Source organism: Balaenoptera physalus (assembly GCF_965194825.1).
Source record: "Balaenoptera physalus genome assembly, chromosome: 2".
Taxonomy (NCBI): domain Eukaryota; kingdom Metazoa; phylum Chordata; class Mammalia; order Artiodactyla; family Balaenopteridae; genus Balaenoptera; species Balaenoptera physalus.
In genome coordinates, this window is record NC_138883.1 from 12,777,736 (window position 1) to 12,803,372 (window position 25,637).

The 25,637-nt window shown below is 39.3% G+C and overlaps 1 protein-coding gene across 1 annotated transcript in view; it reads left to right on the forward strand.

Moving 5' to 3' along the window:
- The window catches only part of CATSPERB (cation channel sperm associated auxiliary subunit beta), a 170,760-nt gene that overhangs the window by 49,567 nt on the left and 95,556 nt on the right, over positions 1 to 25,637 (forward strand). The window contains exons 6-10 of the mRNA XM_082451224.1: positions 2,248 to 2,343; positions 14,355 to 14,504; positions 20,432 to 20,527; positions 20,667 to 20,785; positions 22,106 to 22,138. Of these exons, the coding sequence (XP_082307350.1) occupies positions 2,248 to 2,343; positions 14,355 to 14,504; positions 20,432 to 20,527; positions 20,667 to 20,785; positions 22,106 to 22,138 (494 nt within the window). The remainder of the gene's footprint in view (positions 1 to 2,247; positions 2,344 to 14,354; positions 14,505 to 20,431; positions 20,528 to 20,666; positions 20,786 to 22,105; positions 22,139 to 25,637) is intronic.

The following is a 25,637-nucleotide window of genomic DNA, read 5'->3' on the forward strand; positions in this document are numbered from 1 at the left end:
ACCCCTTCAGGCTGTGTTCACTCCGCCAACCCCAGTCCTCTCCCTGTGATCCCACCGAAGCTGAGCCTCAGCTCCCAGCCCCGCCCGCCCCGGCGGGGGAGCAGACAAGCCTCTCTTGGGCTGGTGAGTGCTGCTCGGCGCCGAGCCTCTGTGCGGGAATCTCTCCGCTTTTTTCTCTGCGCCCCTGTTGCTGTGGGATCCGCGCTGATAGCCGCGGCTCGCGCCAGTCTCTGAAGTTTGTTTAGGCGGCGCTCTGAATCCCCTCTCCTCGCGCACCAGGAAACAAAGAGGGAAGAAAAAGTCTCTTGCCTCTTCGGCAGCTGCAGACTTTTTCCCGGACTCCCTCCCGGCTAGCTGTGGTGCACTAACCCCTTCAGGCTGTGTTCACGCCGCCAACACCAGTCCTCTCCCTGCGATCCAACCGAAGCCCGAGCCTCAGCTCCCAGCCCCGCCCGCCCCGGCGGGGGAGCAGACAAGCCTCTCGGGCTGGTGAGTGCTGCTCGGCACTGATCCTCCGTGCGGGAATCTCTCCGCTTTGCCCTCCGCACCCCTATGGCTGCGCTCTCCTCCATGGCTCCGAAGCTTCCCCCCTCTGCCACCCGCAGTCTCTGCCCACGAAGGGGCTTCCTAGTGCGTGGAAATCTTTCCTCCTTCACAGCTCCCTCCTACTGGTGCAGGTGCCGTCCCTATTCTTTTGTCTCTGTTATTTCTTTTTTCTTTTGCCCTACCCAAGTACGGGGGGAGTTTCTTGCCTTTTGGGAGGTCTGACGTTTTCTGCCAGCGTTCAGTGGGTGTTCTGTAGGAGCAGTTCCACGTGTAGATGTATTTCTACTGTATCTGTGGGAAGGAAGGTGATCTCCGTGTCTTACTTTTCCGCCATCTTCTCTCCTCCCCCTCTATGTGTGATTTTTATCAAGACTTGTAGAAAGTTATACAAGACCTGTGGATTCTCAGGGCTCTTATTTTCATGTTTCAGAAGTTCAAGAAAACTATGCATATACCAACTTTGAACCAGTCACACTGAAGGCCAGTTAAGTTACCCATCAGAAGATTGACTTCTCTCATTGTGTTGGCCAGTTGTGCAGGAAGCTCCTTTTGAAGAAACATAGGATATTTTCTCACACCATTATCTTTCTCCCAATCCAGGAATTGCTTGATAAAGAGCAGTGACAGCAAGAAGCATAAATAGCACTTGATCTACTTTTTTACCAGCTGTTTAAGCAGCCACTAGAAGATCCATATCCTCGCCAGGGTGGTGCACAGATCCACCTAGAGGCCTGGATGGACATGAGGGCTTGTGCAGCTGAGCTGTTCGGGTCAGGTGTGTTCTTCATGAGCACACCCTGGTTTTAGCCTCGACTTATGGGTACAACTGCTGCAGCACCCAGGCTGAGTTCATCACCTTGGCTTCCCCAGGCCCACCCATTCTTTAACTTTTAACTCAGTTATGCTTTTGTATTTAAAGTGGGTGTCTTAGAGTTAGCATATCTTTCAGTCTTGATTTTCACATCTAATCTGGAAATCTGTCTTTTAATTAGTATTTTTAGGCCGTTTACATTTAACACAATTTTTAGTATGGTTGTACTGAAATCTACCATTAGGGTTTTTTCTATTCTATCTCTTCTGTTTTACTTTTCTTTTTCTGTCTTCATCCATATTAATTATTTTTTATGATTCTGTTTTGTCTCAACTATTGGTTTATTATTCTTTAAAAAAATTTTTTTGGTGTTGGCCCTAGGGTTTATACTATTTATTTTATTTTATTTTATTTATTTTATTTATTTAATTTAATTTATTTATTTTTGGCCATGCCACGCAGTTTGTGGGATCTTAGTTCCCTGACCAGAGGTTGAACCTGTGCCCTGGGCAGTGAAAACACAGAGTCCTAACCACTGGACCACCAGGGAATTCCTGATATACTAAATATTTTAGTTAATCATGGTCTACTTTCAAAAAATATTATACCACTTCACCTGAAGCTTCTTACCAAGCTACAAGAGCTCTCAGAGAAAAATTATAATCTAAAATACTATTATCTGGGTTCATTGCTGTGTTGGTAAGATAACTTCATAATTCTTTTTTCCTTATTTTATCATCAAAATGTTTGCTGGGAAAACATATATAAATGCAATCAAAATGATTGGGAAATAAAAGGTAATTGTGGTTGGTAATGTTCATATAGTCTTAAATTTCACCAACATGACCTACAAAAAAATAGCTGATTGTTTGCCTTTTGTTTTCAAACAGATATTGCAGCTGTAGAAGAATGGTTAGTAAGGATCACTTTGCAACATGGATTAAATATTTATACTACTGAAGGAACACTGTTGGATAGTATTAGAGGTAAATGCCAGTAGATAAAAGTGAAGTGAAAATTTGTAATATTCTTTCAACAAACCTTGTAAGCTATGATATGCCAGACTCTGTGCTAAGTGCTAGAGATAGAAAAATAAGAGATGATCATGACTCTTGAAGGACTTACAATCTGATGAGGCAAAGAATTAAATATACATGGGTAATTGTTAATAGAGCTCTGCAAAGAGTGCTATAGAAATATGGAAATATATGTTTTCTGTAGCCATATTGGGGGGTCATCATAAACAATGGCTTTATAGAGTTAGTTTTTGCATCTTCTATAAAGATGTTATAGAAGATATTGTTTATTGCATCACAGTCTACTTTATGATGACCATCAAGCAAAAAGTTTTGCTCAGTCTTAGTAAGAACATTTGTATTTCTTCATAAAAAAAATTGGTTATTTTAAGGTTATGAGCACTGAGGAATATAACTGACTAGCTTTTCTTTTTCAATTGTCTGATCTATAGCCCAATTTTTGGGTCAGCCATAGTATATAGAAAAAATCCTCCATCCTGGAGTTTGTATTTATTCTCATTTTCCTCACCTTCCCTTTTTACTTTTATTCTTTTGCACCCACTTTGATATGGTGGTATGTAGAAGCCAGAGTAAAAATAAATATTTCATCTTATGGAAAGAAACACCTGGATAGCTTTAAGAAAATAATGATGATTCAGGACCAAGATGGTGAAGTAGGAAGACCCTGAGCTCACCTCCTTCCATAGGCACACCAAAATTACAAATATTTACAGAGCAACTATCTATGAGAATGACCAGAAGACTAGCAGAAAAGATTTCCCACAACTAAGCAAATAAAGAAGGAACCAAAATATGATGAGTGGGAGGGGTAGAGACACTGTATTGTCAAGACCAACATCCCCAGGTAGGCAACCCACAAATGAGAGGATAATCACACTTTCAGAGGTCCTACCTAAGGAGCAAGGGGTCCAAACCTCACATTAGGCTCCCTAGACCAGGGGTCCTGCACTGGGAAGACAAGCCCCCAGAACATCTGGCTTTGACGGCTAGTGGGGCTTGTGTGTGGGAGAGCCAGAGAGCTGTGAGAAACAGAGACTCTGCTCTTAGAGGGCACACACCAAATCTCACATGCTCTGAGTCTCAGTGCGAGGCAGTAATTTGAAAAGAGTCTGGGTCAGACTCACTTAAGAGATCATCAACTTAAAATAATCATGTATATTATCATGTAAATAATCATGTACATAGGTTGTTATATATGAACCTCATGGTACCCACAAACCAAATACCTATGATGGATAAACAAAAAAGAGAAATGAATCCAAACATAATACTAAAGATAGTCATCAGGCACAAGGGAAGAGAGCAAAAGAAGAGAGGAACAGAAAAAAGAAAAAAAACCAAAACAAACCAGAAAACAATGAACAAAATGGTAATAAGTATATACATATCAATAATTTTGCTTTAAATGCAAATGGACTTAATGCTCCAATGAAAACATAGTGGCTGAATGGATTAAAAAAAAATCAAAAACACAAGAATTAACGTTGTTAAAATGACCATACTGCCCAAAGCAATCTACAGATTCAATGCAATCACTGTCAAAATACTAATGGTGTGGGGGAACTTCAAGACAGAGGAGGAGTAAGAACACATGGCATGCTTCAGGCTGTTACAATGTCATGCCAGCCTCTCCCGCCACAGGCTCGCCCCACATTCCATACCTCTCCCTCCCCCAAGCCTGAGTGAGCCGAGCCCCCTAATCAGCTGCTATTTTAACCCTGTCCTGTCTGGGTGGGGAACAGATGCCCTCAGACGACCTACACGCAGAGGTGGGGCCAAATCCAAAGCTGAACCCCAGGAGCTGTGCAAACAAAGAAGAGAAAGGGAAATTTCTCCCAGCAGCCACAGGAGCAGCAGATTAAATCTCCACAACTTCATATACCCTGCATCTGTGGAATACCTGAATAGAAAACGAATCATCCCAAAATTGAGGCAGTGGACTTTGGGAGAAACTGTAGACTTGGGGTTTGCTTTCTTCATCTAATTTGTTTCTGGTTTTATGTTTATCTTAGTTTAGTATTTAGAGCTTATTGGTAGATTTTTTCATTGATTTGGTTGCTCTCTTCCTTTTATATATATATACTTTTTTTTTCTTTTTCTCTTTTGCTGAGTGTGTATGTGTATGCTTCTTTGTGTGATTTTTGTCTGTATAGCTTTGCTTTTACCATTTGTCCTAGGGTTCTCTCTGTCTGTTTTTTTGTTGTTGTTGTTTGTTTGTTTTTGTATAGTTTTTAGCACTTGTTATCACTGGTGGATTAGTTTTTTGGTTTGGTTGCTCTCTCTTTCTTTTCTTTTATTACTTTTAAATTTTTTTATTTTTAACAATATTTTAAAATTTTTTTATCTTAATAACTTCATTTTATTTTTCTTTCTTTCTTTCTGTCTCTTTTTTTTCTCCCTTTTCTTCTGAGCCATGTGGTTGACAGGGTCTTGGTCCTCCGGCTGGGTGTCAGGCCTGAGACTCTGAGGTGGGAGCGCCGAGTTCAGGACATTGGTCCACCAGAGACCTCGCAGCCCCACATAATATCAAACGACGAAAGCTCTCCTAGAGATCTCCATCTCAACGCTAAGACCCAGCTCCACTCAATAACCAGCAAGCTACAGTGCTGGACACCCTATGCCAAACAACTAGCAAGACAGGAACACAACGTCACCCATTAGCATAGAGACTGCCTAAAATCATAATAAGTTCACAGACACCCCAAAACACACCACTGGTCTTGGTCCTTCCCACCAGAAAGACAAGATGCAACCTCATGCACCAGAACACAGGCACCAGTCCCCTCCACCAGAAAGACTACACAACCCCCTGAACCAACCTTACCCACTGGGGGCAGACACCAAAAACAACAGGAACTACAAACCTGCAGCCTGTGAAAAGGAGACCCCAAACACAGTAAGTTAAGCAAAATGAGAAGACAGAGAAATACACAGCAGATGAAGGAGCAAGGTAAAAACCCACCAGAAAAAACAAATAAAGAGGAAATAGGCAACCTACCTGAAAAAGAATTCAGAGTAATGATAGTAAAGATGATCCAAAATCTTGGAAATAGAATGGAAAAAATACAAGAAACGTTTAACAAGGATCTAGAAGAACTAAGGAGCAAACAAACAATGATGAGCAACCCAATAAATGAAATTAAAAATTCTCTAGAAGGAATCAATAGCAGAATAACTGAGACAGAAGAATGGATAAGTGACCTGGAAGATAAAATAGTGGAAATAACTACCACAGACCAGTATAAAGAAAAAAGAATGAAAAGAATTGAGGACAGTCTCAGAGACCTCTGGGACAACATTAAACGCACCAATATTTGAATTATAGGGGTCCCAGAAGAAGAGAAAAAAAAAAGGGACTGAGAAAATATTTTAAGAGATTATAGTTGAAAACTTCCCTAATATGGGAAAGGAAATAGTCAATCAAATCCAGGAAGTGCAGAGAGTTCCATACAGGATAAATCTAAGGAGAAACACTCCAAGACACATAATAATCAAACTATCAAAAATTAAATACAAAGAAAAAATATTAAAAGCAGCAAGGGAAAAACAACAAATAACATACAAGGGAATCCCCATAACATTAACAGCTGATCTTTCAGCAGAAATGCTGCAAGCCAAAAGGGGGTGGCAGGGCATATTTAAAGTGATGAAAGGGAAAAACCTACAACCAAGATTATTCTACCCAGCAAGGATCTTATTCAGATTAGACAGAAAATTAAAACCTTTACAGACAAGCAAAAGCTAAGAATTCAGCATCACCAAACCAGCTTTACAACAAATGCTAAAGGAACTTCTCTAGGCAGGAAACACAAGAGAAGGAAAAGAACTACAATAACAAACCCAAAACAATTAAGAAAATGGTAATAGGAACATACATATTGATAATTACCTTAAATGTAAATGGATTAAATGCTCCAACCAAAAGACACAGACTGGCTGAATGGATACAAAAACAAGACCCGTATATATGCTGTCTACGAGAGACCCACTTCAGACCTAGCGACACATACAGACTGAAAGTGAGGGGATGGAAAATGATATTCCATGCAAATGGAAATCAAAAGAAAACTGGAATAGCAATTCTCATATCTGACAAAATGGACTTTAAAACAAAGACTATTACAAGAGACAAAGAAGGACACTACATAATGATCAAGAGATCAATCCAAGAAGAAGATATAACAATTGTAAATATTTATGCACCCGACATAGGAGCACCTCAGTAAATAAGGCAAATGCTAACAGCCATAAAAGGGGAAATTGACATGAACACAATCATAGTAGGGGACTTTCAACACCCCACTTTCACCAACGGACAGATCATCCAAAATGAAAATAAATAAGGAAACACAAGCTTTAAATGATACATTAAACAAGATGGACTTAATTGATATTTGTAGGACATTTTATCAAAAAACAATAGAATACACTTTCTTCTCAAGTGCTCATGGAACATTCTTCAGGATAGATCATATCTTGGGTCACAAGTCAAGCCTTGGTAAATTTAAGAAAATTGAAATCATATCAAGTATCTTTTCTGACCACAATGCTATGAGAATAGATATCAATTACAGGAAAAAAATCTGTAAAAAATACAAACACATGTAGGCTAAACAATACACTACTAAATAACCAAGAGATCACTGAAGAAGTCAAAGAGGAAATTAAAAAATACCTAGAAACAAATGACAGTGAAAACACAACAACCGAAAACCTATGGGATGCAGCAAAAGCAGCTCTAAGAGGGAAGTTTATAGCAGTACAATCCTACCTCAAGAAACAGGGAAAACCTTAAATAAGCAATCTAACCTTACATCTAAAGCAATTAGAGAAAGAAGAACAAAAAAATCCCAAAGTTAGCAAGAAGAAAGAAGTCATAAAGATCAGATCAGAAATAAATGAAAAAGAAATGAAGTAAATGATAGCAAAGATCAATAAACTAAAAGCTGGTTCTTTGAGAAGTTAAACAAAACTGATAAACCATTAGCCAGACTCATCAAGAAAAAAGGGAGAAGACTCAAATCAACAGAATTAGAAATGAAAAAGGAGAAGTAACAACTGACACTGGAAAAATACAAAGGATCATGAGAGATTACTACAAGCAACTATTTGCTAGTAAAACGGACAATCTGGAAGAAATGGACAAATTCTCAGAAAAGCACAACCTTCCGAGACTGAACCAGGAAGAAATAGAAAATATGAACAGATCAATCATAAGCACTGAAATTGAAACTGATTAAAAATCTTCCAACAAACAAAAACCCAGGACCAGGTGGATTCACAGGTGAATTCTATCAAACATTTAGAGAAGCGCTAACACCTATCCTTCTCAAACTCTTCCAAGGTATAGCAGAGGAAGGAACACTCCCAAACTCATTCTACAAGACCACCATCACCGTGATACCAAAACCAGACAAAGATGTCACAAAGAAAGAAAACTACAGGCCAATATCACTGATGAACATAAATGCAAAAATCCTCAACAAAATTTTAGCAAACAAAATCCAGCAGCACATTAAAAGGATCATACACCATGATCAAGTGGGGTGTATCCCAGGAATGCCAGGATTCTTCAAAATATGCAAATCAATCAATGTGATAAACCATATTAACAAACTGAAGGATAAAAACCATATGATCATCTCAATAGGTGCAGAAAAAGCTTTTGACAAAATTCAACACCCAGTTATGATAAAAGCCCTCCAGAAAGTAGGCATAGAGGGAACTTATCTCAACATAATTAAGGCCATATATGACAAACCCACAGCCAACATTGTTCTCAATGGTGAACAACTGAAACCATCTCCACTAAGATCAGGAACAAGACAAGGTTGCCCACCCTCACCACTATTATTCGACGTAGTTTTGGAAGTTTTAGCCACAGCAATCAGAGAAGGAAAAGAAATAGAAGGAATCCAGATCGGAAAAGAAGAACTGTCACTGTTTGCAGATGACATGATACTGTACATAGAGAATCCTAAAGATGCTACCAGAAAACTACTAGAGCTAATCAGTGATTTTCGTAGAGTAGCAGGATACAAAATTAATGCACAGAAATTTCTTGCATTCCTATACACTAATGATGAAAAATCTGAAAGAGAAATTAAGGAAGCACTCCCATTTACCACTGCAACAAAAAGAATAAAATATCTAGGAATAAACCTACCTAAGGAGACAAAAGAGCTGTATGCAGAAAACTATAAGACACTGATGAAAGAAATTAAAGATGATACAAACAGATGGAGAGATATACCATGTTCTTGGATTGGAAGAATCAACATTGTGAAAATGACTATACTACCCAAAGTAATCTACAGAGTCAATGCAATCTCTGTCAAACTACCAATGGCATTTTTCACAGAACTAGAACAAAAAATTGCACAATTTGTATGGAAACACAAAAGACTCTGAATAGCAAAAGCAATCTTGAGAAAGAAAGACGGAGCTGGAGGATTGTGGCTCCCTGGCTTCAGACTATACTACAAAGCTACAGTAATCAAGACAGTATGGTACTGGAATGAAACAGAAATATAGATCAATGGAACAGGATAGAAAGCCCAGAGATAAACCCACGCACCCATGGTCACCTTATTTTTGATAAAGGAGGCAAGAATATACAATGGAGAAAAGACAGCCTCTGCAATAAGTGGTGCTGGGAAAACTGGACAACTACATGTAAAAGAATGAAATTAGAGCACTCCCTAACACCATGCACAAAAATAAACTCAAAAATTGCTTAAAGACCTAAATGTAAGGCCAGACACTATAAAACTTTTAGAGGAAAACATAGGCAGAACACTGTATGACATAAATCACAGAAAGATCCTTTTTGACCCACCTCCTAGAGAAATGGAAATAAAAACGAAAATAAACAAATGGACCTAATGAAACTTAAAATCTTTTGCACAGCAAAGGAAACCATAAACAAGATGAAAAGACAACCCTCAGATGGGGGAAAATATTTGCAAACAAAGCAATGACCGAAGTATACAAGCAGCTCATGCAGCTCAATATTAAAAAAAAAAAAAAAAAAAACCCAATCCAAAAATGGGCAGAAGACCAAAATCGACATTTCTCCAAAGAAGATATACAGATTGCCAACAAACACATGAAAGGATTCTCAATATCACTAATCATTAGAGAAATGCAAATGAAAACTACAATGAGGTATCATCTCACACCGGTCAGAATGGCCATCATCAAAAAATCTACAAACAATAAATGCTGGAGAGGGTGTGGAGGAAAGGGAACCCTCTTGCACTGTTGGTAGGAATGTAAATCGATACAGCCACTACGGAGAACAGTATGGAGGTTCCTTAAAAAACTAAAAATAGAACTATCATATGACCCAGCAATCCCACTACTGGGTATATACCCTGAGAAAAACATAATTCAAAAAGAGTCATGTCCCACAATGTTCATTGCAGCTCTATTTACAATAACCAGGACATGGAAGCAACCTAAGTGTCCATCAACAGATGAATGGATAAAGAAGATGTGGCACATATATACAATGGAATATTACTCAGCCATAAAAAGAAATGAAATTGAGTTATTTATAGTGAGGTGGTGGACCTAGAGTGTGTCATACAGAGTTAAGTAAGTCAAAAAGAGAAAATCAAATACCGTATGGTAACACATATATATGGAATCTAAAAAAAAAAAAAAAAAAATTGGTTCTGAAGAACCTAGGGGCAGGACAGGAATAAAGACGCCAATGTAGAAAATGGACTTGAGGACACGGCGAGGGGGAAGGGTAACCTGGGATAAAGTGAGAAGAGTGTCATGGACATATATAGACTACCAAATGTAAAATAGATAGCTAGTGGGAAGCAGCCGCATTCACAGGGAGAACAGCTCGGTGTTTTCTGACCACCTAGAGAGGTGGGATGGGGAGTGTGGGAGGGAGATGCAAGAGCGAGGAGATATTGGGATATATGTATACGTACAGCTGATTCACTTTGTTATACAGCAGAAACTAACACACGTTGTAAAGTGATCATACTCCAATAAAGATGTTTTAAAAAAATACTAATGGCATTTTTCACAGAAGTAGAACAAGTAATTTAAAAATATATATGGAAACACAAAAGATCCTGAATAGCCCAAACAATCTTTTATTTTTAAACATCTTTATTGGAGTATAATTGCTTTACAATGTTGTGTTAGTTTCTGCTGTATCACAAAGTGAATCAGCTATATGTATACATATTTCCGCATTAAAACAATCTTGAGAAGATGCTAGAGGTATCATGCTCCTTGATTTTAAATTGTTGTACTGTAAAGCTATAGTAACTAAAACTGTGGTACTGGCTTAAAAATCAGACACATAGATCAGTGGAACAGAATCAAGAGTCCAGAAATGAATCCACACTTATGTGTTCAATGCATCTACCGTACAAAAAAGGAGGCAAGAATGTATGGTGGGAGAGAAGACAGCTTCATCAATAATTAGTTTTGGGAAAATTGGAAAGCTACAGGCAAAAGAATCAAACTGGACTAATTTCTCACACCTTATACAAAAATAACTGAAAATGGATTAAAGACTTAAATGTAAGACCTGAAACCATAAAACTCCTAGAGGAAAACGTAGGCAGTACAGTCTTTGACATCACTTGTAGCAGTATTTTTTTGGATCTTTCTCCTCACACAAGGGAAACCAAAGCCAAAAATGAATGGGACTGCATCAGCTATTGTAAAAGGCTTTTGCACAGCGAAGGAAATTATCAACAAAACCAACAGCCTACTGAATGGGAGAAGATATTTGCAAATGATATATCTGATAAGGCATTAACATCCAAAGTATACAAAGAACTCATACAGCTCAACATAAAAAAATGAAAAACCTGATTTTAAAAATGGGCAGAAGAACTGAATAGACATTTTTCCAAAGAACACATGCAGATGGCCAACAGGCACATGAAAAGATGCTCAACCTCACTGATCATCAGGGAAATGCAACTCAGAACTACAGTGAGCTCTCACCTCACACCTGTCAGAATGACTATTATTGTAGAGTCAAGACGTAACAAGTGTTGGCAAGGCTATGGAGAAAAGGGACCCTTGTGCACTGTTGGTGGGAATGTAAATCGGTGCGGCCACCGTGGAGAATGAATAATTCTTAAAGGTTGCAGGTGCAGAGAGGAGGCCAGTGTCGTTGGGGCACAGTAAATGACAGAGTGGTGTGGGGTGAGTGTAGAGAGACTGGCAGAGACCACAGTAAAGTGTGTGGATTTTATGCTAATTATAATGAAAAGCCACTGGAGTATTTTAAGCAGGAAAGTGATAATTTCCAGCTTATGCTGTGTGAAAAAGATCACTTTGGCTGCTGTGTAGAGAACTGACTGTCGAGGAAGGAGGACAAGAATGGAATAAAGGAAATTGGTTGGCAGCTGTCACCACAGTCCACGCAGGAGATGGTCTGGGGTACTTGGGCTGTGGGACGAGCAGTGGAGATGGTGAGAAGTCAGAGTCTTCAGGATACAGTTTGGAAGTAGAGCTGATATGACCTCCGGGTGGACTGGGGATGAAGGACACAGATATTAAGGATGAATCCTAGATTTCTTACTTGAGCAATCAAGTGGATGGTGGTATCATTTTCTGAGATGCTGAAGACGTGAGGAGAAAACATTGGGAAGTGGCAATCAAACATTAAGGTTAGAGTTACAGTTGGGAATCTTTCTTCATTACCTAACTCAAATGAGATGTTGAAAAATATTGTCCCTACTTCGTCATCTCTGATCCGGAGTCCAGACTACTCCACTAAAATTGCTCTTAATCACAATCACCAGTCACTTTCACATTGGTCACTTTTCCATCTCCTTTCTACCTTCTCAGCAGTCAAGACTTTTGATCACTCCCTCATTCTTAAAACGTTTAAAATAGACCACATGGGTAAAGAGGCATTTTCGATTCAGTGCAATCATGTCCCAGATACAAGCTCAAATCTCCCTGTCCTCTAAGATCTGGTCATTAATTGTACACATATGCTATACCCTGGAAAGTCAACTGCCTTACCCCAGATTTCTTTGAATTTCAGAGTGAATTAGTTTGGTTATAAATTGTGTCTCTTCTTCTTCTTGGCTGTCGCCGTGCTACACTATGTCAACCCAGATGGAAACTTAGCTCCTTTTCTTGCTTTGCACAAAGTGAAGCATATATCACCTAAAGTCTTTGGTTTTGTAGCAGATTTTATTGAAAGTTTGATGAGGAGATGGGGGAGATTCACGATGCAGAAATGTAAACAGCTACAGAGTGATTGTATCTCTATTCTTAAAAGTGCTTTGACTATTTTTGAAATTCGGACAGCAGTAATCTGTCAAACTGTCCTGGCTTACTTTTTGTGTTCTCTTTTCTCATTTTTTCAGAAAAAAAAAAAAATCCTCCCATTTCTCATGCTTTAAAATTTGACTTTATCCAGCTCCAACCCTTTGTATATCTAAGAGTAGATTGCTGCATTGAAGGGTTGGAGCTGTCCTACCTCTGATTAGTTTTTCCTGTTTGTCCCTCCCTAACTCCTTTGTATCTTCCAGAAATCCTTCTAAGTGTCTTGGCCACTGATGACAACTTTCCCTGTTCCCTGTTGCTTTTCTAGATTTATTCTTATTTATATATATATATATCTCCTGTTCTCTATGGGATTGGGAAAGTGAACAGAAAGTAAATGTGTGGCCTCTCAAAGCAGAAGTTATTCTCTGTGCTATAAATGTGCAAACCCTGTGATCCAGCAACTCCATTTCTAGCGATAGATCCTGTGGCCAATTGTATTTTCCAAAGATGTTCAAAGCAGTATCTCCCACCTCACCTGCTCTTCTGCAGTATGACCTTGCCAGGCCCCCTTCAAGGAAATTAGACTTCATTCCTCCTACTCTGGAAAATAAGAATCGACAACCTATTTTTAACTGATGAAAAGTGAGGTAATACACCCATTTTTTAAAACAATGGAACAGTTCCTTTACATGGTGCCTTTAAAACCCATAAAAGAAAGCAGTTATGAATTATCAGAGAAATGCAAATCAAAACTACAATGAGGTGTCACCTCACGTGGGTCAGAATGGCCATCATTAAAAAGTCTATGAATAACAAATGCTGGTGAGGGTGTGGAGAAAAGGGAACCCTCCTACACTGTTGGTGGGAATGTAAGTTGGTGCAGCCACTGTGGAAAACAGTATGGGAGTTCCTCAGAAAACTAAAAATAGAATTACCATGTGATTCAGCAGTCCCACTCCTGGGCATATATCCAGACAAAACCATAATTCAAAAAGGTACACGCACCCCTGTGTTCATAGCAACACTATTCACAATAGCCAAGACATGGAAACAACCTAAATATCCATTGACAGATGTACAGATAAAGAAGATGTGGTACATATATACAATGGAATATCACTCAGCCATAAAAAAGAAAGAAAGAATGCCATTTACAGCAACATGGATGCAACTAGAGATTATCGTACTAAGTGAAGTAAGTCCGACAGAGAAAGACAAATATCATATGATATCACTTATATGTGGAACCTAAAGTATGACACAAATGAACCTATCTAAGAAACGGAATCACGGACATAGAGAATAGACTTCTGGTTGCCAAGGGGGAGGAGGGTGGGAGAGGGACGGATTGGGAGTTTGGGATTAGCAGATGCAGACTGATATATCTAGATGCAAACTGATATATCTAGAATGGATAAACAACAAGGTCCTACTGTATAGCACAGAGAACTATATTCAATAGCCTGTGATAAACCATAATGGAAAAGAATATGAAAAAGAATGTATGTATATGTATAACTTAGTCACTTTGCTGTACAGCAGTAATTAACACAACATTGTAAATCAACTATATTTCAATTTATAAAAATTAAAAAAGAAACTTTTTAAAGACAAAAACAAAAAAGAAAACAGTAATGTTCTATTTTCAAGAGTGCTGCCACAACTTAAACACCAAAACTTGATTTCCACAGAACCTATTCTTCAGTGGAAACTTGGGACTGTAATGACAAAAAACGACATCGGTAAATTATATCCACATGTGGTAGATCTCAAAACGACAAAGTGCCCATGTGCTAATGATGTAGTGTTACTTGGCTTCATTATGAACACAACACTTGATGGTAAGTTTGCGGCTTTATTCAAATTTGGAGGTGGTGTTTTGTATTTTATTACAGTGATGTTTAACTGGCAGTACAAGTTAAACACATAGGTATAATGGAGTGAAAATGTCTCCTAAAAACACCTAAGAACTTACTCTTCATCACTTTCCCTTGTCTACTTGCTAGTGTGATAAACTTTTTTCTCTGTGACTTTTGGCATGTTACTAGTGACTTTAGTGTCTCTCCAAATTTCCTTGATACTCTGCCCTCTGTTAATATGTTCCTCCCTCCCAGAGATTATTCATTGCATTTCTAATCCATCTTCTATGCCTGCCATATGTGAATAGGTAAAGTTGTTCTAAGGTATCACATTATTTTATTTGTTACACATGTGTTTTTCAGTTACTGTTGTAATATTTAATAGCATCCTTACACATTTCAATTACTAATCATCTTGTTCTAGTTTGTTTTTCTTAGGTCATTGATGACCTCCTAGTCCCCAAATCTAATAAATATGAGGGAAAAAAAGAATTCAAAGATAAGAAACAAAATTTTATTACTCGTAGATTATATGTGTATCTATATAAAAATCCAAAAGAATCAACAGACAAACTATCGGAACAAATATGGGAGTGCTATGGAATTGAGGAACATATTAACAATATATAAAAACCACTCCACCAAAGACTAATTAAAGATTATAATTTTTAAAATCCTATTCAGAAAGTAATAAACCCCAATAGGGACCTAGAAATAAACAAAAAACGACTTGCAAGGCCTGTTGTATAGAAATTATAAAACTTTAATGAAGGCTATAAAAAAAAGACTAAAAAAGATATTTTATGTTCATGAACAGGAACTTCTGGCATTGTAAAGATGTTAATTCTCTCCAAGTTTATCAATCAGTTTGATGCAAGTCCAAGAAAAATTACAGCAGTATTTTGTGTGTGTGGAAATTGATAAGCCAATCCCAAAATTCAGGTGGGAGAATAAAGCAACATGAATAACAAACATAATTTTAAAGAAGAATAAAAAGCACAATAGGTTGCCTACCATGACTTATTATAAAGTAATAGATTCAAGCAGTATGCACTTGTATAGGAATAGACAGATAGCCTTGCCCCAGATTTCTTTGAATTCCTAATGTCTTGCAGTCTTTTAGATACCTCTAGCTTGGAGTGCCTGCTTGTGCTGAATTAGTTTAGAGAACCTGTGTCTCTTTTTCCTCTCTCTCAACCAGGTGGAAACTCCTTTTCTACCTTTGTTCCACGGATGCCAGGCTAGGGCCCCCTCCTCCACTCTGTCCAAACCTGCCTTACTTTTGTGAGTCACAGGAAAAGAGCCAGTCTCTGCATCCTGCCACACCCCTGAGAGTCATAGGAGAGACGGGGCAGTCTCGACTCCTTGGGGTCTCACTCACCCGATCACTTCAATATCTCAAGAAAAGAAACAGTTTGGAAACCTGTTTTTAGATGAAACCACCTTTTCCCCCAGCTGGCCCCCACTGTGCTGAAGCAGAAAATAAGTTCCCACAGTATCAAGCTTAACTAGCAGTTTCTTTGTGAGGCCCTGGTTTGTCCACCCACCAGGTTTCATCCCACATGGAGTTAATGGTGGGAACAGGTATCCAGGAGCCCCATGTGTTCCAGTTTCGACTTATTACCCACCTTTCTCCTCTATGACACTCCTAACGCCATCATGCCTCTCACCCCAGTTCTATGTCACCACCAGAAACCTAAGCCTCCAGGTCACTTATGGTTACTCTATCCCACATACTCTTCTGGACTTCCTTTAAATTCACCCAAACTTCTGTCCCTCTCCATCTACCCAAATCCATTCATTGGAATTTGTGGTCTGTCATCAGCAAATTCCCCTGTACTACTAATCTTTTCTCAGAATGGTCCCTTAACTTTCTTGCCGTAAAGAGTAATCTGGCCACTCCCAGTTAACATTCTTTCCCCTGCGGCCCTCTCACATGTCACATGCCTGAGTCTCAAGGGTCATTGTCCTTGTTCCTTAAGGGCTACTTATTAATAATTACTCCTGTCTTCTCATTCAGAATGCCCAGTTCCTTTGAACTCAGACTTTACTCCCTCTAACTCTTCTTGGTTGGCAGACTATGATGACCTTCCCATCACTCACACTCATTGATGAGTTTAGCGTCTGGACCCCTGCCTTCCTCTCCACCTTATTTTTGTCACTATGTTTGGGGATTTCACCACCCATATGGACCCATGCTTTCAAGGCCTCCTCTCCTCCAATGATCTTTCCCGCATCTTACTTCTGTGGTCATTTTCTTGACCTTGTTGTCTCTGATGTTGTTACTGTCTCCAAAATCTCCACCACAACCATCTCACACTCTGCCCACTACCTTCTATTCTTTCAGTCTACCCTAGTACTCACACTCTGACATTTCTTTGATTTCATGGAGACTTCAATATGTTGTTTCTACCACTTTTTTCACTCCTCAACGTCCTTAACTTTTTCACCATAATTTTCATAGTCTCTCCTTATAAATACTTCTGTAACTTCTTTGCCCTTCTCTTTCTTCCTTTCCTGCACAATCCCAACTCTCCTTAAAACCACCTCTACGCCACTGGAATAGCAGAATATTACTAGAAAAAAGTTGCACACCAGTCTCACTTTAAAATTCCACCAAGTGGTCTCACTATAAATTCAAGATCACAAGTCCCAAGTGGGTACTCAGCACTGCCCAGAAATCCTATCTCTCTTCTCTGGTATGTTTATTTTCCCACTCTGCAAAATGACCTTGTCACACCTCTTCCCACTCCTCAAACACTCTACCTCACCTCCTTTCCTTCTCCGGTCTCAGCTGTGCCTTTAATACTTGATGTAGAAGACTAAGACTGATCGCAAGGCACTCCATCATCGCTCCTGTGCGTGTCTGCCACCCTACTTGCCTTTGTACTTGCGTGCTTTGCCTTCTTGCCTGTTGCATCGTGAGAAGTGTCTCTGCTGCTACCAGAGGCCACCCCTCACCCCTCATGTCCTGCATCCCATTCTCCCCCGTCATCTGGAGAACCTTGCTCCTGCATCTGTCCCGCAGTTCTCACCTTTCTCTCCTGTATCATCATGCTTTCCCTCTTTACTGGATTAGATGCATTAGCATACAAACATACCCTAAAATCCCCCATCTTAGCCAAAATCTTCATTTATCTCACTTTACCACTATCCCTCATCCCTCTGTTCTGCTTCAGACAAAATGTATGGGAAGAATTTATTGTAGGTGGTGCTACATTTTCCACCTCCCATTTTATCTTCATTTCACTGCATATCGGATTGTTGCCATCACTGTTCTGAAACAATTCTTCCCAAGATCACCCATGATCTCCATGTAGCTGATTCCAACAGCCAGTTCTTTATCCTCATTCTGCTTTCCCTCCCAGCAGAATTTGACACAGTTAACCACTTTATTTCTCCTCAAAACACTTTATTCTCTTGGGTTCTTGACACCACCTTCAGTTACATTTATCTTACCTCATTGATCACTCCTTAGTTTTCTAAGCCTGCTCTTTTGTTGTGACCCCTAAAGTGTCGATGAAATGGGGCTTTGTCCTCGACTCTCCTTCCTTATGTAACCAGATTCTCTCTGGGAAACTTAATCCAGTCCTCTGGTAATAATGCCACCTTCAGGCTAATGATCCCTGAATTTGTATTTCTGGTGCTGACTGCTTCCTTGAAACTAAATTCCTATATTCAGTTGTTTTACAATTCCTCTTGATGTCTAATGAGCATCTCAGCTATAACAAGTCTAAGCCAGAACTCTTGATTCATCTCCCTCTAAAACTGTTCTCCTCCAGTATTCTTCATCCCAATTCATATCCAATTACTCAAAACTAAAATCTAGCATACACTCTTGACTGTTCTTACTCTGATGGCATTCCAGGACGATGCCACATCCAGTGTCTATCCTCAGTGTGGCCACTTCTCTCCTCTGCTAAAATCTTTGTCAAGTCAGCATTGGTTTTCCACGAGACTAATTCACAGCCTCTTAAGTGGTCTCCCTGTTTCTAAACCCGGTACAACTCACCCTCCATACAGCCACCACAGTGATCTCAAGTGTAAAACAAATCACATCATTTTCCTGCTTCAGACATTCCAGTGGCTTCCCTTTGCCCATTAGAATAAAATCCAAAATCTTTGCAGTGGTCTACATCAGCTTCTGTAACCCTGGGATGCAATTGTGGCCAGTGTGTCATAGAGAGTGGCCTATAACTTAATTTCAGGCTAAAATATCAACCAGAATAAAGCATTTATTTTACTGCTTACTTCTCCATTAAATATTTCTAGACTTTGCAGGAGTCTGGTCATGTGATATGCTGGATACCTAAAATCATCCCCACTTAGAATATAGTGTAGTGTTATCTGCAGGACTAGATTTCATGCTTAGAAAGGCACAAGCTTGTCTTTAGCTTCCCTCTTTCTGGAAAAAGTGGATGATGATAACATTTCCTTCTACATCTTTCCCCACACAGAAAAGAGCTGGGAGTTAAAACACACACTTCACAATACGAGTGATCCTACATTCTTCTTTTGGAAACAAAGCATGTGCCTTGGATTATCAGCTCTCTTCAGGCTCCCTCTACCCTCCACCGCCCCCATAGTTATGCCTGTTGACTAGACTTCAAATTAATGTTCTGCATTTAAAACACAAAAGACTCGGGACTTCCCTGGCGGTCCAGTGGTTAAGACTCCGTGCTTCCACTGTAGGGAGCGTGGGTTGGATCCCTGGTGGGGGAACTAAGATGCCGCATGCTGTGTGGGCGGCACAGCCAAATAAATAAATAAATAAAACCAAAGAACAAATATTAAAAAAGATAAATAGTTAAGAATTTAAAAAATAAATAAAACACAAAAGACTCTAAGCATTCCTAGCTATGGCCAAGGAAAGGTGAGATCAAGGAGCAAAGCGCTTTCAGTATTTCCAACATGCTCAGTCTCCTTTTAATAAGTTCTTATAAGTTTTAATAGGTTTAATATTCTCATATTAACAGTTTTTTTTTTCTATTTTTAAAATCACAAATATTAAAGTAAATCACTTTATAAGTAAATCAAACATACTTTCTTCCCTCTTGGGGTTCACATTTTAATTTTCTTCTTTGGAGTTTTTGTACTGTTGACTATAATTGTATTCTTGAAATAGGAACATATTTTTGCTTAGAAGGATACTTCAGGGAGGAAAAGCTCTTCCTGTACCCTCTTAGGTTATGATTGGGGGCCTACAAATTAACAAAGACATTAACAGGAGAAAAGACATGCAGTTTTTATTAATATTTATATTCACGAGAGTTCACAGAAAAGAAATTCAAAGAAGTGGTTAAACTTGGGGGCTTATATACCATCTTAACAAAGGAAAGGAGTCTAGGCCTCAAGGGACAAGAAATTGTGGAGAAGTGATAAGGAAATATGTGGGTGGACTAATGGGAGATAAGAGTTATTTTAGTAAAGTCTGTTTATGCAGACTCATCTTGGTGTCAACTCCCTGTCTCTGGTGATAAGATTGCTCTCTCTTCTCTTCCTGATACAGAGTGAGGTGGTTAGAAAATGCCCTGCTTTTAGGCAGGCAAGGGGAGGCACAGAACTCTTCCTGCATCAGTTGATTCTCAGTTGCCTCCAGCTCAAAATAATCTTTATGCCAAAGTGCCATATTCTGGGGGTGGAATATTCTGATCCCCTTCAATACAAAACAAAATCCTTAATAATTAGATGGTTGGCTAAACTCCTGTGGTGTAACCCAAGTTACTTTATCTTCCAGTGGTGGGGGAAGTGCGATTCAAACTGAGGGAGGGGAGTTGAGGCAGGGGTGGAGAGTGGGCTGGAAGGTGGGGCAGATGCAGGCTCTGCCCACTAAAGACCTAGCACCTTAGGAGTTGGTTACTCACTTTGCAAAGTTGTGTTGCCTTAATTTCCCTTTTCTCTCATGGTAGGTGTTTACATAGGCCTCAGCTTTTCTGGATTTTGGAATTATGATGATACCACGTGGTATAACCTGACAGACATGGTCTATTCCCAAGTTGGAGAAGGTAATTCCTCTAACAGTGCCTTCATCTTCAGCATTTCCTTTACATCAACACTTGATGGATATTTATGAAATGTCTTTGCTTTGCTGAGGACGTCACTTTTTCCGTACTTTTTAACCCATGGTATGATTTCTTCCTTTAGAACACACAGAGCTTTCCATGGTGGATATGGTTTTAACAAATCATTTTTTAGTTATCCTCACCTCTTTGGGTCTTTTTATAAGTGGAGATCTTCGCTATCCATCCTCCTCTGTCTTAATGGTAGGTGAATTGCTCTGTAACTAATAATTAACCTTAAATATCTTCTGTGACATAAAGTAGAAATAGTGGATACTTGAGTTATGTGTGGTGTATCTTAGAACTAAAATGCTTCTTCCTTTTAAAAAACGTAAAAGCGTAATATAGTGACTTTTTCCTTTGCCTTATAGTGTTGAATATATCATTTGGAAATGGTGCTAGCTTTATTGCTATACAAATTTATGAGACGTTTCAAATAATTCATATAGAAAATACCCTATATACTTATAAATAGTCATATATGTTCCCAAAATGCTTAAGGTACAAAAAGCCAGATATAGTATTACAAAATAACATAAATTAAAATTATGTCCTTCTGATGAGTTTTTTCTTTTTATTCTTAAATGGCTATATCAAAGCTTCAACACCATGTTTTTTGTTTTAAAGTGCTTCCTCAGCTTCTGCTTTGTCACTCCCATCTGCTCCAAAATAAAGCATTGAAAAGAGACATTAATAAATAAATAAATAAAGTAATTAAAAGTAAGTTTTGGGATTGAGAGAAGGGAAATCAATTCTTAAATATGTTAATAAATAGCTCTCAAAATTACCTCAACAGAAATAAGAACAGTAATAAAGACTTAGGAGCAGTAGGAGAAAAGATTGGGGAAGTGTAGAAGGGATGATTGTATTGGTTAAGAAATAGTTATTTCTTATACATGGTAATTATTACCTTTTTTCAAGGTTTACGAATATTCACAACCTTCCTTCTTCCTCATTATCTCTAAGAAAGTATCATTTGTTGCTCAGACAGCTAATAGATCTGGCCTTTTATGTGCTTATCATGTGGTTGCTAAAGAAGAGAGTTGAAACAGCCAGGAGCGTGACCTGAGGTCAAAGCACAGAGAATTAGGTGTGGGCTGTACATCCTGGGGGCCTGGTCTAGGGGCTGTACTGGGCTGGGCAGAAGACAGAGTGGCCATGAAGAAAATAGTGGGATAAGGATGTGCCTTCCTAAACCCCAGTCGGTGGCCGACCTAGTTTCTTCCTATACACTTCCTAACTCCTCCATTTAAATCATTAAAAGGTGGGGTTTTGGTCTCAGATCCTTTCTGGAATTAAGTTAAAGTATAAATAAATTAATCAAATGGTGAAACAAGGCAAAGACTGAGGGGGAAATCTCCAAGACACGGTGCAAACTACTTAAGAAGCTGGTTTTAGTGTTTGATACTCCTAACTGCTGGGATGTAAAAAACATCATCTCCTTTAGTATAATTTAAATTGCTGTTTTGTTATGCCTTCTGATTTACAAGCAAAGATTAACATTCCTTTTTTTCTTTCTTCTAGTTCTCAAGGGCAGACTTCTGTGGTTTTGAAAGGGTAAGAAGCTTTCAGTTTCCAAGGGTTGGTTAAAATATATGTGTTTCCTTAGTGACCTAAGAGATGAGGTGCAAGACAAGAATTCATAATATAGATTATTATTGCTGATACTATAATATTATTTACAGTTTGAACTAAAAACACGTATTTCCAATAACCATTAAGCAATGATATCCCCTTCTGTTTCAAAGGAGGAAATGCCCCTTCTTTGTCTCTGAGGTGGTCCCCACCCCATCTTTATATGTTCTGTCCAGGATTGCTGTGGTTGTTCAGTGCGTTCTGCACAAGGACACCCAGTTGAAAAGATAGAGCCGAAATATGGCTAACACTTGACTCCCCAGTCCGCTTACCCCCCACCCCCGTGTGGGTCTGTGCCTACCTGGAGAAAGGGGCACTCTTTCTTTTTCATTTTTTATAAATTTATTTATTTTATTTATTTATCTTTGGCTGCACTGAGTCTTCGTTGCTGCGTGCGGGCTTTCTCTAGTTGCGGCGAGCGGGGCGGGGGCTACTCTTCGTTGCGGTGCGCGGGCTTCTCACGCGGTGGCTTCTCTTGTTCCAGAGCACGGGATCTAGGTATGCGGGCTTCAGTAGTTGTGGAGCGCGGGCTTAGTTGCTCCACCGCAGCATGTGGGATCTTCCTGCACCAGGGGTCGAACCCGTGTCCCCTGCCTTGGCAGGCGGTTTCTTAACCACTGTGCCACCAGGGAAGTCCCGGGGTGCTCTTTCTAATTTGATACAAGTACCATGTAAACTCTGATTCTACAGCTCTGATTCTGGATTTTGTTCCATCAGTTACCTCCCCTCTCTGTTACAAGGTCAAGTTCTGAGATTCAACTAAGTCATTCCCATCAACATATAAGCATGCTTTAGTTTGGAAAGCACAACAAAATTATGAGCATTTCTAGCCTTTTGCCATGTCTCCTCCCCATTCTGTCCTCATACAGGCCTGTGGGCACACACTCACCTGTGCATACACACGCACACTCACTCAGACTGTCTAAAGCAAAGGGGCACTTATTTCTCAGGAAACAAAAGGAACTGACTTCTTGCTGTACTGATTGGAAGAAATGTGAAGCTGAGAACTGGGAAGGCCAGGTAGGCAAAACTGATTTACATCAGAAAGAGCAAGGGAGAAAACTGTCAAGAGAGAGTTCCAAACCTAGCTAAACTATATCATTCAAGAATGAGGGTGAAGAAAAGAAATTGTCACAGATAAGACATCAGGAGAGCTTACTATCCAGAGACTCCCGTGAAGGAGTGGGATGCCAGAAATAAAGACAGAACTAGAAATGTAAGCTGTAAGTGAGGCAGGAACCTTGTTTGTGATTTTTACCAGACCTAAGCCTGCCCTTCTTTTTTTTTTATAGCTGCAAATATTCCATTGTGTGAACTTAACCAGAGTTTACTTAGCCTGTCTCCTATTGATGGATACTTGGACTAACCTCATCAGACTTTAGGTTTCATGTCAAGAGCTATCCTATTTACTATTGTATGCTATTATTAGGCTGCCTTGTAGATAGGCTGTCTCAATAAATATTTGCAGAATCCATGAGTGAATAAATGAAGACGGACAGGAGTCCAGTCTTGGACAAGCTTAGTAGCCATGCAGCATGGAACTTTGAGCAGTCATATACCTCTCCTGGCCTCAATTTCTTCATTTTAAAATGGGCATGACAATATCTACCTCTTAGAGGTGAAGTGATTAAATAACATTACATAAGAAAAACCTCAGCCTGGTTCAGAATCAAAGTAGCAACTTTAAAAAAAAAAAAGCTGGGTTTTCTCCCCAAACAGATAGTCAGAAACTTCTGAAGGCAAATGACAGAAACCAAACTAAAACTGATTTTAGCGAAGGAGAGGAAGTTGTTGGCTCATGTGAACAGGGAATTCAAGGAGTGAATGAATCCAGCTTCCAGACATGACTGGATTTAGTGCCTAACAGATGTCTGTCCGACCCTGTCTTCTCAGCATTTGAGTCTGCTTTCCTCTACATTAGCTTCATTCTCAGTGGGTTTTCTCCAATTGTCAGGAAGAATAGCCACCAGGTTTATGTGCCATCAGTTTAGCACTCCCCACAGGAATAAAGTATCTCTTTCCCCGTGGTTCTAGCAAGCCTCAGGGCCGACTCATTAACCTGAGTTGGATCCTGTGTGTATTCCTGACCCATCTTTGTGACCCTAAATCAGGCCTGGGGCATGAGCTCATCCTTGGAATAAAGTCAGCCTGATCAGATTAAATTATCCCCAAGGATATTCACTGGACTATTACAAGTTTTATTCCAGGTAGGAAAAAAAAAAAAAAAAGAAGGAATCTAAAGAGTAAAAAAGGAATCAGGGCCCGATAAAGATTCTATACTAATTGCCCAGATAGAATCATGATAATTATGGCATCCTGAAAAACTGAAGATTTATATGAGAACTCAAAAGGCTCATTTGATATAAAACCATAGGTTGAAATTCAAATAAATTATTGTCCACTCCATTTTAAAAGGCTTTTTTGTTTATTCAGCAGTTTTATCAAGATATAATTCACATAGCATAAACTTCACCCACTTAAAGTGTACAATTCAATGGCCTTTAGTATATTCACAGAGTTGTGCAAGCATCACCACAATCTATTCTAGAACATTTTAAAGGCTTTTAATGCACAGATTATGCAGATTTTATTACTGGTCTTTAAAAATGTAAGAAGGTCTTCCTTTTGTCTCAACAATAATATGAGAGTCAGAATCTGCCTATGTTGACTAAAAAAAAAAAATACACAACCTAAAAGCTGAGTTATGTTTTATTCAGTGGACAAAACTGAGGACATAAGCCTGGGACACAGACTCTCAGATAGCTCTGAGAGACTGCTCCTAAGAGGTAAGGGAGGAGGAGGATATTTAGGAGTTTTTGCAACAAAGACCAGGTAGTCGGAACATCAAAAGATGACTGTTAATTAAAGAAAACCAGATATCTCAAGTTAAGGAATTTAGTCCTTTTTCTATGTACGGGAAGATGCAAGAGTCTGGGCTCCCTGAAATCATTCCTTTGATGTGCACCTCAGCTATCTGGGGCCAGTATCCTGTGCTTTGTCATCCTGAGTCTCCTCAGGGTGCATCCTTGGGGGGTGGCTGCAGTGACTGAGGGCTTGGCAGTGGGCAGCTCATTTGTCTCTGTCCTGAGTTCCCTCAGGGCTCACCATCGGAGTGGCTGTAGTGGCTTGATGGCTGCAACATCCTTTGTTTACTGATATGGCAGGCAACATTTTTTCATTGACACCTATTACAAAACCGTCTCAAATTCTTGCATATAATTCATATCCAACATATATAATCTCACCTTCTTGGAAGCTTCTCCCATATGACCAGTTTTTCAAAACCTGTATTTTTGTGGCTTTTTTTCTTATTGCTTTTTGCTGCTGTCAGGCCTCTGGGAAGTCTCCTTAAACCTAGCTGCAGCTGAAGGAGAATAAAAGATAAGCATGTGACCCATTTTAACTGTAATGAAAGATCAGC